Here is a 15535-nt window from a genome sequence, read left to right on the forward strand (position 1 = left end):
GCTGAGACTCGAGTGGTAGTGGGGTCGCTCGTCGGAATCAGCCCGAAATGTGCATCTAGTGCCGAGCACTGCTTTACAAGATGACATATATTCTACTTTTATGCATCTTTTTTATCTAATTGGACATGGCCCAGATTGCTTATTTGTTGAACAGCTTAAGATAGGATTTATTCATTATGTTAACGAACTTTATAATTTCTAATTTTTATATTACAATATTTATTTTTTGTCAACATTTGTGATAGTGACCTGGTCGAAACATATGTTTTATATTATTGTTTATTTTAAAAACTCAGTAAAGAGAAAAAGGGCTATGAGCCAAAAATCAATCGTTATAATTTAAAGTTCAGAATAGAAAATAAATAATTATATCATTACGTTGAAAATATTATAAATTTTAATATAAAAACAAACGTTTCGATCGCGATCAGATCATTCTCAATGTTTACAAAAATTAGTCAATATATAGTAAAACAAATATAAAAATTACATGAAGGATCGAGTAGAATAAATTATATACAAATTATAAAGATACTTCGTTACGATCCGAGAGAGAGAAATGCCGTTTGTATTATTTTTTGTTTAGTTCTTATTCATTAAATTATATCTTTTATTTAAATATTATTTTCTTATGGTTCCTAGCCCTTCTCAACACTTTTATTATTAATTTATATTAATTGAATCATATTACACGATGTATATTAATTATTGTTATAAAAATCACAGTCCTCAAATCTTTTTCTACAATGGTGCGTAATATACATAAAATTAAACATAGAGATGACAATGTAAAGAAGATGTAATTGTAACAGAATGGATTGGTAATGTAAAAACTATTATAAATATCTCTGATATTTATTAATAATATGGTTTAAAAAAACATCCTCAAAATGATGTGTTAGAACACATAAATAGATATATTAAGCAGGAAACATTCAATTAAAAATGAATAATTTTAAATTTATAAAGTTGAATTTATTAAGTTCATAATAAAATCTATCAGCAATCATAAGTAGAAATTGGACCGATAAAAATAATTAAGAGGAATAATCTTGCTTTCGGTCAAAGCGAATCTTAGTGTTTAGTAATATTCATATACAAATTATTGCAAATATATTATATATTAGTTTTACTAACTACACGTCGATTCGGTTCGTCGGATTTAAAAAGCAATAACAGATGATTGAAATTAGATCTTAAGAACTTGCTATCAGAGAGAGAAAGAGAGAGAGAGAGGGGAAGAAGAAAATGCGTTATTATTGACGTAAATATTGACCTATTACTTTTGTGTAATTATTAAAATGATAATTTTTTGAACTATTATAATGTCGTTTTTGAGAAAAGTCTATGGTAAGATTTGTGTGCAGTTAGTTAAAGAAAATAACGCGTGTAAAATTCTACGGTAGGTTAATGAAATAAGAGAGAAAAAAATGTATTTTTTTGTACTTTATATTTCCGATGATATTCGCCTCAAAAGAAAAATATCGATTTTTTTTTCAAAGGGATGTTTCACCCCTTAAACATGAGTTAGGGCACGTACAAAAAATACGTGTCTCTAGATTATCGTGTTTAACAACATATTCCATGGAGAATCAAATCGGTTCCGGACAGTTGTAAAACTTCCCTTGTAAGTTGAGTTGGCTGAATATACACTCAACTTCTGCATTTAACACTCGGAGTACCAAAAACAATAAGACTATTTCTGCAATAATTTTAAAAAGATTTTCTACAATGCGCGTCTCGATATTTATTTTTATACTTTTCCTCCAAAACAAAATGATTGAAATGATTCTACGTGTGTTGTGAGGTTAAATGGCAAACGAAGCCCATATTGTACAAAGTGGCCCACGTAAAGTGTTAGAAGCTATTATCTATCAAAGTATGTGTCAAATGAAGAACATGTTTAGACAAAAATTTTATGACTTCGAGGGAATCGAGATGGAGCCGTTGGTTTGACCTTTGATGGTCTTGCCAAGGTCAGAGCAAGGTCACTTTGACATTTTTAAATGAAACCTTCCATTTTTCATTATTTAAGCTGAATTTTTTAATTCATCGATTGATCAGTCGCATTATGCGCAAATACAGCTTTTACGGAACAAAATTATATTTGCGTACAGTGCGATGATCAATCGATGAATTAAAAAACTCATCCATATTCTCGTAGCATCTTGAGAGCTTTCCAAAGCACTATAATACAATATTTATTATGAAGTACTTTTCGAATTATAAAGCTTGAAAGCATGAAGAATAGAAACCAGGAGACCGAATTAAGCTTTTAGAAAATATGACCAAAATCAGGTTTCTGAATTAAGCAATAGTATTGGTAATGCTCGGTAGGCAGCATTTGAATCGCAAAACTCCTCTCATATACGCTTACGCGCACACAATCACACGCAATAATCATAGAATAGAGACGTTATTTTTTGACATCATGCTTTGACAGTAACAGGAAGATGTAAATTATCATTAAAACTGATACGACCTACCATGCAAACTGCGAGAACGATGTCGTGGAACGGAAGCGATGTCTCGATCGAACTAATTCATATGACCACCTTTTTTGGGCACCTCTGTTACATGACACGCTTAATCAGATTTAATAAAGCATTAGCTATATATACCTGGGTTTGGCAGAATGGTGCGAGAGGCAAATATCGGAACAACCTATCCTTTTCTGCGCGCGCATCTATTACGCTTCAGCATATATTACAGAAAAGTATATGGATGCTGGGTCAATATTATGGCTATCCGATTACACTGTGCGCTTAGTCCGCGACCTAAACAATAGGCATCAATTCTCAACCGATTTCGCTGAAATTTTTTTGGGATCGTATATAATGTGTAGAATTGCGGTACAAGAGCCGAAATTTTGAAATATAAGGTCGACCAGTGTCGCACAATACGCGTGAAGTTGGCTGTACATATCTGGCCTGTGATAGATTACTATTGACATTCGATAGTAATATGTATTCAATTCTATGAGAATTATACAATCACAGTCTAGTTTCAACTACATACTGCCTACTCTGTTGGTAATATGTATATAAAATATAAAATTAAGTGAGAAGTAACAAATCAGAAAAATTAAAATACAAAATTAAAATACAAAATTATCGTATTTTAGCGTACAATAATGAAGAGCTATCGTACATCGTATCTATAAGTAAAATTATCGTACGATAATCATCGTACGGTTACCAACACTGCTTACATGTCTACGAATAGAAAGGAGTAAAATCTCTGCAATTTACTGTGGACTGCAATTTATTCCGCAGTGGCACAAAAATTCGTGGCGCTTCTGTCGCTGACAACCCCGTTTATCCGGTTGTGATGGAAGTGAAAGTACAGCACTCACAATTGCAACATTATTGAAGTAAAAATAATACGAGTTAAAAATGATTCACAAGGAAAGGGACCCAACTGTCCCTCTCCGATTTTAATGAGCTTTTAGTATATTATTCTTCAGACAAAAATAAGCGAGCGTATTTTTTTATACGTGCCCATACGCACTTTTAAGGGGTGAAACACCTCTTGGAAAAAAATTTATTTTTCTCTTTAGAAGCGAATATCGTCGGAACTGTAAGAGATACAAAAAAATTTTCAGAATGAAAATTGAATGGCATTAAGAGTACTTTAGAAATATAATACAAAAATCTTTTTCTTTATAAATAAATAATTTTTATATTATAAATAAATGATTAAAATTTTTTTATTATAGTTCTAAAGTACTCTTGAAGCCATTCAATTTTCATTGTAAAATTTTTTTCTATCTTTTACAGTTCCGGCGACATTCGCTTCGAAAGAGAAAAACTGATTTTTTTCTAAAGAGTGTTCCACTCCCTGAAAGTACGTATGGACATGTATAAAAAAAATACGTGTGGTTTATTTTTGTCTGGAGAATAATATACTAAAAGCTCATTAAAATCGGAGGATAGTTGGGTCCCTTCCCTTGTCAATGAAAAAGAAAAAATAAATATAGTAAAAAGGTGCTGTACTGTATTAACTTGTACCAATAGACAAACAAATGCAAAAGGAAAAAAGAAAAGTTTTTTTCAAAGCACTGAAGATTATACAGTTTTAAAAGTTTGTAAGATAATTGTTGAATTTAGCCTCTTCACCTCCGATGTTGATAAAATTAGGCTCATTCAACATGTTTTTGCACGAAATGAACGATTCTAACAAAAGAAATGTCGTTCTGCCACATGGATCGAGGTATTAATTGTTAAAGTTGACGACTATTCAGGTTAGGAAATCTGTCACATCGATGGCATAGATTGGCATAGAGGGACATGAGAACATGTAAGTGAGACTAGAATAAGTACATTTCTGCATCGATGTTTAAGAGGACGTGGCTGAAATCACCGATGAGATACTATTAAAGACCGTCAACCCTGGGCAAAGACCGGTGGCAGTTTAGGATCAAAATTTGTCTATGATGGAAGCGTATAAAATCGGTCAATCTTTATAGATTTGGATGTGCTGAACTCGAATATGAAGTTTAAAATTTTCCAAAGTACAATTTTTCTGTAAAGATAAAAAATTGCATTTTCACAAAGTTCCCCGAACTTTGAAGAATTTTAAGCCTTGATTTGCAGCAAAATATTGTATTTCCCGATGAATAAATAGTAACTGAACAAGAAACTTCTTTTTCTATTATAATGACCTTAAAAATTGCAACTTTTGCAATGTAAAACTCAATGTTACAATAACATGAGTAATACAAAGATGAATGTCCGTACCTACGTGCGTGGGCATGCGTGCGTTTCTGCTCTTTTTCAGCATTAGCTTTACCCAAGATACATACTACATCGCATGGTGGTTTCTGAATTGGGTATCTTTTACAAGGAAAAGGACCCAACTGTCTATCTCTTAATGAGCTTTTAGTATGTTATGCTTCAGACAAAAATAAGCGATACCTATTTTTTTATACGTGCCCGTTTTCACTTTTAAGGGGTGAAACATCCCTTCGAAAAAATCGTCGAAACTAAGAGATAGAAAAAAATGTTTGAAATGAAAGTTGCATAGTTTCAACAGTTAGGTACTTTATAATAAAAAAATATTTTTTGAATTTTTTATAATCAAATAAAATTAAAAAAATATTTTTCTTTTTTTATTATTAGGTACTCTTGAAACCATGCAACTTTCATTTCAAACATTTTTTTTTTAACTCTTACAGTTTCGACGATGTTCGCTTTGAAAGAAAAAAACCGATTTTTTTCAAAAGGGTGTTTCGTTTCACCTCTTAAAAGTGAAAACGGAAATACATGAACTTATATGTGCATGCGTTGACTAGTAATGTTCTTACATCACGGGCATGCACCATGAGTTTAGTACATACTTTTCGGAATCATGTATTAAAGCCAAGTCAGCGATCTATAGTGTTAGATATAAATATCTATGGTCAAAATGCAAGAACCAACCAACTACAGTCGAGCATTCCCCTGTTACAGTCGAATTACAGTGGAATGCTCGACTGTAGTTGGTTGGTTCTTGCATTCTGACTCGATTTGAACCCTCGGTGAAAACTAGGCCTATGATTAAAGCTTTGAGGTTATGACATTTCACTCGTGTTGCATCTGCGCAGAGAACGCGGCAATGATTGGCCCCGTTGCATTTGCCAATTTATCACTTTTTATGGTCTTATGATTACATCTAGGACTTATATGTGCAATAGTCTTTAGTATAAGTAGGAATAATTTTGTTTACTTTTCTTCTTCACTGAAAAAATACTACCGACATTAGCGTTATCCGAAGCGTATAGGACGTGTGTCACAGAAACTAACTCTATTAAAAAAAGCTTGCTAAGACTTCATCTACAATCAGTCGGGAAACATCGTATGTGTGCATGCGCGCACAACCTTGATTTTTACGGATCGGCTGTGAAATGTCGGCTGCTGGGCGTCGTTGATGTTTGGAAGATGATTTGTTAATTATGAGGTCTTATTAACTATGGGTGCTCGTCAAGAAAACGGCGTAGTACGGAACGCCGCCGCGAGATGAACTCTTTTCCCGTAAAGAGTAGTAAAAAGAAAATAACACGGACTCTATAAAGAGGCATATGTTAATAGAGTTCGGCACTCTAGTTCAATCGGAGTGTGCTCGTAGGATTGTGAAAGTGCTTTTTTTTAATAGAGCTAGCTTATGCTTATACGCTTTGGATAACGCTAACGTCAGCGATATTTTTGCAAATTTCAGTGAAGAAAAAAAATAAATGAAATTATTCCTACTGATATTTAGTAAAAATCAATGTAGTGTCGATGCATTGAAAATTGATTTTTTTAATTTTAATTAAACTTTAATTCTTCATTATTTTCTTTTCTTCCACACTGAAATTAAACAATTTTCCTATTTTTTGTATGTTTTGCATCATAAAATCATAGTGGGGGGCCACCACGAAAGAAATCTCATAACTATTCGGCAAATTTTTTGTAGATGCAGGATATTTAAAAGCACAAAAAAACGTGAAGAATAAAGAACCCCGTACTAATCCTATATGAAATTGGATCCCGGTAAAATCAAATGGTTTTCTCACATGTTATAGCTTATGTGACCTGCTAAATAAAACATATAAGTTTTAGCGCAAAAAAATGAACAGTTTTTATTTGATTCACTTAAAGTCGCTGACATCTCACCATAAAATACTCAATAACTTCTAAACAGCTGACCTAAAATGGATAAAATTATAGTGTTTTAAAAAGGTTTCAACAAGGATTATAAGAAAATGAAAAAAAAGTGGGGGGATCTCACTTAAAAAATCCGTGTTGACCTTGTCATGACCTTGGCGATGTCACCCAAAGTCAAACTGAAGCAAGTGGCTAGGCCTTTTTAAATTCTACAACTTTTATCTGAAACATTTTTTTTATAAAACTTATAGTTTTCGAGATATTTTGCCGTCTTGGAACATTTTATGTTCCTTATATAATTATATATGGTGTTACATATAATTATATCCCACATATAATTACATATTATCATATATAATTAATGTCTAAGATATGTACACATGTATAAAATGATACTTTGTTACAGAATATGAATTGTTGTGAATATGAATTGTTATGTATATTTTATACATAAATAATAAGGAATTTGTATATAATTATATGTATAAAAGAATGAAACAAAAGTATATAAAATTTTATGTAATTATACAACATAAAAAAGTCCCGGATCCCTTAAATATCTTGAAAAGTAAGCATTTTTTAAAGTAATGTTTTATACGAAAGTTATAGAGTTTAAAATCATCTATGCACTGATCTAATCAATATTGAGTGGTTTTGCCAAGGTAACATGTCAAGGTCACATCGATTTTTTTCAAACGAAACACTTTATTTTTTATTCCAGAATCTAATAGTTGATGTCAACAGCTTTTCAAAACATTACACTAAAGTTATTTTTCTTTAAGTACTTTTTGAATTACGAGGTTTTAAAGTTATAGTACTATTAGTATTAGCATTACTTAACCTAAAGTGTATCGTATGGAGGTTGCCAGATCTTTCTCTGTCTCTCTCTTTCTCTCCCTTCTCTCTCTCTCTCTCTCTCTCTCTCTGTGACTCTTTCCTTTATGGAGAATCAAAGAGAAGAAGAGATTGATTCTTTATTAGCTTTCTCAACTATTTCAAAAACAATGCGAGAGAGAGAGAGAAAGAGAGAGGGAGTGATTGAGGGGGGCAGAGTATAATTGGGCAACCTTAGGTCTGTTCGCGTCGCAAGCTTCAACGTGCTCCAATATACTCCTACTATAGCTCCTACTCACTCTATCAGTGCGTATCTAAATGCGTTGGAATGTATAAGAGCTATGATAGGAGCATATTAGAACATGTTGAAGCATGCAACGCGAACAAACCTCTAGCAAACTGCATCACGTGACCCATCTCCTCTGATTGAACGCGGGCATCAAAGCTTCATGCTAGGCATGGAAGAGATTGGAGAAAACTGATCACGTGACCCCCGTTCTGGTTGGACGCGGGCACTCACGTGATGCAATTTGCCACTCTTTTCTTTTGAGGCTCTCTACTCTAAACGCATCGACATATCTTTATATACTATCACACCAATATCTCACGCATCTATGATAAACGCAGTTGTGTCAATTTACGTATAACAAATTCGTCGCGATAAAACATCTAAGTCTAATTCTAAGAGTTCGACGTTATTTGTTCGTGCAAACTACGTGTCTGTGGATTACTATATACGGGGTGTCCCGACAACTATTACCAACTGAAATATCTTTTAATCTATAAGGTATAAAATATCTCGTAAACTATTGATTTTTTGGTACCATGATCTTAATACTTTTTTATGCAGAATAATTAGAGGAATCATATTGTGTAAAAAAATTCATATAATTCCATTTAAAAAAAGTTGATCTTGAAATCTCCGAAGCACCTCCACCTGGACAAAAATTATTATCACCATATGATAGCTCCCTTTATATCGTGTAATTTTGATTATATACATTTTTCTCTACACCTTATAGATTAGAAGATATTTTAGGAGGTAATAGTTATTGGGACATCCTGTATTTTGTAAGTACAGGTTGCAAAACTTTCGTATCAAGTAAATGTTGTCACGACTTGACAGTTTGAGACGCCATATTACACTAAGAAATGATAAAAAATATATCAATTTCGAAATTTTTGGTTGTTCTCTCGGCATAAACTCCATCTCATAGACACGTATTAATGCGTATATTTTAATCCTGGAAAAGGATTTTCGAATCTGTGAAAGAGAAAAATACAGACGACTTTAAGATTCCCTTAATGCTAACAAGTATTGTAACTTTAAAACCTCATAACTCAAAAAGTACTTAATGAAAATTTTGCCAGATATTAGATTCTGGAGTAAAAAAATAGTGTTCTATTAAAAAAATCGATGTAATTTTGACCTGCTCTTGGTAACACTAGTCAAGGTCAAACTAATCAGATCAGTAAATAGATCATTTTAAATCCTACAACTTTTGTATAAAACTTTTGATTACTTTTCCCTCAGGAATGCTTGTTTTTCGAGATACTTTAATGGAAACTTTCAGATTTTTTGTACATTGTATACTACCTTGATCAAAAAGTTCCCGGAATTCATTCAAAAAATTCAAAGTACAAGTTTATTCATCAAAAGTGATATTGTCCCCTTCAAAGTACTCCCCATCGACTGCAACGCACTTATGCCAGCACTTGATCCAGCTCTCGAAACATTTCTGGAACTCTATTGTCGGTATAGCCATCAAAGCCGTCTTCGATTTTTCCATTACCTCTTAGTAGTGGTTTTTCGAACAGAAAAAAATCGCAGGGAGCCATATCGGGTGAATTCGATGGCTGTTGGATGGTATTCGTTTCGTTCTTGATCAAAAAATTTAATACAAACTCGTTGTTGCAAATTCAACTTCATTTTTAAAACTGTAAAAAATCGAAAACACGTGCAGAGGTAGATGTACTCAAGACGGCGTAACTTTTATAAATGTCAAGCTATGGCGATAAAATTTGGTGGAAATGTCAATGATAGATGTGGCAACCTAACCAAATAAACAGAACTCGAATCAGTTGATTCAGAGCATCACCTGGTGATAATTCCGGGAACTTTTTGATCAAGGTAGTATATTTATACAATGAATTATACACATTATTATGTATATTTGTACGTAATATTATATAATTTACATGATTATATATGATAAACTTTTTACCGGGAAAAAGAGTTCGACGCGCAATTTGCAGAATTGGATGCCATGTTTACTGTTTAGTACCGTAAATATGGGTGACTTGGGACAAGTATAGGTGACTTGGGACATCATGTATTTTTGTTAAATTCAATTATGGAATCTATCCATTAGTCTTTAAAGGAAGTTAAGTTGAGTTTTAAACTTCCTTTAAAGAATCCGTATGTCAAATCAAACTACAAAGACTCTTTATGAATTAAAAGAAAATTGGAGAAACAAGGGCCATAGGAGTCAGGCGCAGAAGACGTCGCACAAATAATATACCAATAAAGCGTAAACTTCTTCATTCTACCAAGCGCGTTTTGATAGAATGAAGAAGTTTACGCTTTATTGGTATATTATTTGTGCGACGTCTTCTGCGCCTGACTCCTATGGTCCTTGTTTCTCCAATTTTCTTTTCCTTTAGAGACTCATAAATGGATTCCATGATTGAATTAAAAAAAAATACATGCTGTCCCAAGTCACCTACACTTGTCCCAAGTTACCCATATTTATAGTATCGTGTATACCGTAAGTAAGATAATCAAGTAAATTCCACGTTTGACATATGTCAAATGATATTAATAACGACAACGATCTAGTGTCCTTAGTTGTCTTTTAAATATCGCTATCTGTTATCGAAAATATAAAAAAGAAAACACATTCCAAGGAGCGATGATGACGTATCTTAATACTTGAAAATTTGACATCTCTTTGCGTCACAATATTTCTGTTCGTAGAGGAATAAAAACACTTTTATTATGCAATTGGAACACAAGTTATCGGCCTACTCCAAACTGGATTCTTTTCAGTCGTTATTGAGATTTGATAATCTCGGATACTGGCACGTCACTGGTTCGCGTAAAGAGACACAGGTGGTCTCGCGCTGCGTGTGCACTTGGCGCGAGACACTACCGATTAAATTTTTTAAAATTTTTTAGTATATTCATGTTTTTATATATTAAACATAAATTTGTTCTTATTATATTTAATAGTTGTTTTTGTTGAAAATTCAAATCCATTTGCTTATTAGAACACGTCAAAATTTTAAACTTCATTATAAATTTGTAGAAAAATTGACTGGTGAAAAAAAGAATATATTTACTAGTTACAGATGTGCAATTTTGCATAGGTATCGCGATTTTTTTTCTTGAATGGCAGTGCGATATATAACTGGCTTCTTAATCGTGAAATCGCATGTGATTTAAAATCATGCCTATGATTTATATTCTGTGCTTCTTTAAATCCTTTAAGCCATTCAAACAATTCGACTAACGCGCAGTAAAAAATATAATTTCCTATTTTGTGAAGGATTTTTTCTTTAAAAGCGTATTTATTAGGAATTTTTTAATGCTCTTACGCAGAAAAACATGCTTTCGTATTTGCTGCGGTCTAATAATTAATATTATTTGTTATTTGGCTGTCACTGCTCTGAATTTTTAATGCGATAAAAATGAGTAATTCATAAAATTAGGAGACATGACAGTGTCTCGGTGTACAGTATACACATATAAAAATCGTGATATAATATATTGCGATGCATAATTTTGAAAATCGCACATCCTTATTATTATTATTTGTAAATGAGTTTACTTTTCAAATTTTAAACAATTAACATTTTTGGTGAATATTCGCATAAAGTCAACCCCTTCAAAAATCATTGAAAAATCAATGTTTATCAATGTTTATCTGGATATATTTTTTATGAATAACTTTTTAATAAATAATGAACGATGGCTTTTGATTGTTATTCAAGGTCATGACTTTGACATATGTTGCCATGATTATGATCTTGAGTAACAATCAAAAGGTCTCCCGCATAAAAATATACTACTAGTGCAATAAGTAAATTCAAATAGTGTGTAATAGTGATGGAGAAAAAATTTCATTAAAATTTCAGTGTAATTTTAATGAAATTTTCTCCATTACTATTCGAATTTACTTATTGCACTAGTAGTATATTGTTATGTAGGCTTAGATATTAGTCGTTTATTAAAAAGTTATTCATAAAAAATATGATCACATAGACGAACATTTTCTTTATTTATTCTTTATAATATACAATATTTTATATGATAAACTTTTGAATATAGTGATGCACTAAGACGAAACAAGACAATATTTTTTAAAATATTGTCTCGTTTCGCAAAAATATTGAAAAATTAATTCTCGTCTCGAACTCATTATAGAGATCGAAAATTAATCTCGTCTGCATTTCGATATTCTCAAAAATATCGTGTAACATTCGCCGTCCAAAAACTTTATCACCTTAACCGCAACGACGAACACTGCCTCTCGCGACGCCGGTATCGTTGCTATAGCAACGATACACTCGATATATGATGCAGTGTTACCAGATCTGATCCGCGCAACGCCACGCACACAAAAGCTGAGCGACGTGTGCGCTCAGCGTTTCGGCTACCTTCGGGCGCAGTAGGAATTACTCCCTCTCGCTATACGATTCTTGCTTACCCAAGAGCGTTTCATTTTATCACACGCTGACAATGCTGTATACAATAAATAATTATATATATGTAATATTTATTACAAAAATCTATGATATTTTTTGTATGAGTTTTTGAAAATTGTAATGTATTTTTTATATTTTATGTATATACTATATTTGTACATTTAAGTCGATCTAATGCAAAATTTTGTAAACTTTAGGATCTATACAAATATCCTTCAATAGTGGAATTAAGTGATCTGCGATGTAAAATGCAATATTATGTTCAACATAAAATGTTGCTAATTTAATTTTGGCTTGTTCGAGTTTATCTTTATGTAATAAATTCTATTAATTTATTATCGTTATCAATCAGATCAATCGATTTTTTATATTTTCAATATGTTTAACTATTTGTGAGTGCTGAATCAAATCTGATTTCTGATGAGTTCCTTGCATATATACAGTAAGGAGCCAACTATTCCTTAAAAATATTCTCGTCTATACCCACGAAGATTGGAATTCCCCAATCTTGCGTTTCTTAATTGTTCCTTTTCGGCGCTAATTTCTCCTACATTGGCTATGCCATTGTGTTCGCTGCCTCACCGTCGTGCATGTGCCAAAAACCCGGCCCGTCTAATAACACTGTGTTTTAACACCGTGCCATAGACATAGAGTTAGCCCGAATCTACAATAGGTTTTTAAGCCTTAAGCCATAAGAAATGGACGAATCATAATCGCTTATTCTCCTCACATTCGACTGTAATTGGTCAATTTCTTACGGCTTAAAGTTTAAAACACCTATTGTATTGTTTAATATATCTAGTATATCTATTTTCTAAAAATATATTTATTCATTTGATATTCAATATTTTCGATATTCTTGAGCCGAGAATATTGATCTTGGAAAGGCAATATTGTCTCATATCGAAATTTATTAAATCAATATTATCTTGATATCGTCTTGATTTCAAAGCAAGACGAGACGATAATCTTGAAGTCTCAAATATTGCGTGCATCACTATTTGAATGGAGAGTACCAGCTCCTTGATGTTGTCAAAGTTATAACCCTGAGTGACTTTTAATAGGTTTTAACCATTGCTCGCTGTTCATTAAAAAATTATCAAGAACTACTTCATACCCTTTCCTGCTAACGTAATGATTTTTCACGCGAAGCAAAGTTCACCCACATACGTCTCTCTCTATCTAGGAGCATCCGATTTCCCACGCGAAGTAAAGGTCCATCCCTTTTTATGTCTACTGCACAATGGACGAGTGACGAGTGCGATATTTTATGAGAGCTGTTTTATATCATCACATAAGAAAAAACAGAGTTTTCACTGAATATCGCTCATCGCTCATTGTGTGTGCAGTAGGCATTACACGGCATAACGACTTTCTAGACAAGGATATGGGATGGACCTCGCTTCGCGTGGAAAGTCGTATGCCCTTAGGCAGGGAGGAATATGGTGTGGACTTTGTTTCACGTAGAAAGTCATTACGCAAGGAGGGGAGGGTGTGAAATAATTCTTAACATTGTAGCAGAAACAAGAAAACGTTATTTCTTAAATATTTTTTGTTAATAACTTTTTGACGAATAATGAGTGATGGTTAAAACTTATGTTGAAGGTCACGCAGGATCATAACCTTGACAACATATATCAAGGTCTTTGACTTTTGAAGAGGTTGATTTTATGTGAATATTTATCACATTTTTTATTCTTTTTATAATTCTTTAAAAATATATTAATATATTTAAGTAAATCTTATGAAAAATAAAATTTAAACATTGAAAATTATGATTTAAAGTTAATATTTATTTTATTTATTCGATTTTGTTTATTCATTATTAGATTGTTTTAATCTTTTTCAGAAATTTTTTTTATTTTAAATATACAGTGACAAGATTTAATTTGAGTCCCTCACTGCAATCACTGACTTACCAACATGATTTAACTAAATTTAAATTTGATTACTGTACATCATATAATATTTCATAAGAAATTATTGGTTTACTGTAAAATTAATGATAAAAAGAATAATATAATATTTTATTTGTGTGAAATTTTAAAATTTTATTTGAATATTATGTTTAAATGTAATTTTATTGTAAAAGTTTTAATTAATATTTTATTGAATTTAGTTTAATTTAAAGAAAAATATCAATATTTCTTTTTTTGTCGATAATAATTATCACTAAATATTGACAAATCTTTTCTTAGAAAAATGAAAATAACGTATAAGTTTATAATATGTTGTAATTTCGCATAGTCTTATTCAAATCGTTTAATTTTTAATTTTAATATTTGTTTATAGGTACCACCGCAAATTTCAGTGACAGATGTTCTTGGAGGACAAGTGACGTTAATAAGTTGCTCGCCTTCTCCGTCTCCATCGCCGGATTCACTCGAAGATACATTACCTCATTACAACACTCTTCCGAGTTTTATTATTTCAGAGCCGTGCGATCCTTCGAGACCTAGTATAACACGCGGTATCGGTAGACCACACAATACAATACCTACCGAAGTCGAAGTTCCTTTATCTGATGAGTCAAGCAGATTAAATTCCGAAACTATATTAGGTCGTGTTAAACAAATAATAGATGCAAGAGCGCCACCAAAAGGTTTTATATTTTCAAGAGAGGAAGTGAAAGGTAGTGGACTTAGTTTAGAATATCCAGGTGGTGTACAAATTGAACTTAGGGTATATGAATCGGAAGAAAGAGAAGCAAAAGGAATAAAAATGCGTAGGATTAGTGGGGACCAATTGCAATATAGTCAGCTTTGTCAGCAATTGATTTCATGTATTACTGTTTGACGACAACTAGCATATAATATAATATGTTTTCGTACATTACGTTACATTCCTAGTGTATCATACACTATTCATTACAGTATTGCACATACTGCATATACACAAATTGTATTTTAAAATTACCATCTTTTATATATAATAACATTACAGTGTTATTATATTCGTGTAACATTTAATGTATTATACGGTTTTTAGTGTTTGTTTCAAGAGATACATACCATCTACTTATAAAAAATTTATGAAATTGTAAATAAAGAAATATATTAGTTATGTATTCATATCTTTTCTGAAACATTAAAATCCCAGATAGCAAAGCGTGTTTCAGCAAAATCACACAAATCCGTGATTGCTTATGATGCTGGCAACTTTCCGTAGATTTGTCTTCAACGATTTCGAATATACCGACATTGTAGCAACATGCAGACAACAATATGTATATGTATTGCCAGCAGTTTAACAGTAAGATAGCTGCGTCAATGTTATCTTGCGTTGTCGGCAATATGACAGCATTGTAAGATGCTACATATTATTATAGCAACATGATGGCAATAGTACGAATTTTGATGATGACGATTTTA

General features: G+C 32.1%; 1 protein-coding gene across 2 annotated transcripts in view; it reads left to right on the forward strand.

The window, feature by feature from the left end:
* LOC108724198 (serine/threonine-protein kinase SIK3) overlaps positions 1-15057 on the forward strand; it is a 75866-nt gene extending 60809 nt beyond the window's left edge. The window contains exon 14 of one of the 2 annotated variants that reach the window (XR_001936683.1): positions 14457-14530. Coding sequence is in view for 1 of the 2 variants with exons in the window: in XM_018450433.1 (XP_018305935.1) it covers positions 14457-14960 (504 nt within the window). In the remaining variant the exon portion in view is untranslated. Of the gene's footprint in view, positions 1-14456 lie in introns of both variants that reach the window. The other variant, XM_018450433.1, reaches the window with a different exon arrangement.
* Positions 15058-15535: the final 478 nt, after the last annotated feature.

This window comes from Mycetomoellerius zeteki, unplaced genomic scaffold (assembly GCF_001594055.1).
Source record: "Mycetomoellerius zeteki isolate Tzet28-1 unplaced genomic scaffold, Tzet1.0 scaffold28, whole genome shotgun sequence".
Taxonomy (NCBI): domain Eukaryota; kingdom Metazoa; phylum Arthropoda; class Insecta; order Hymenoptera; family Formicidae; genus Mycetomoellerius; species Mycetomoellerius zeteki.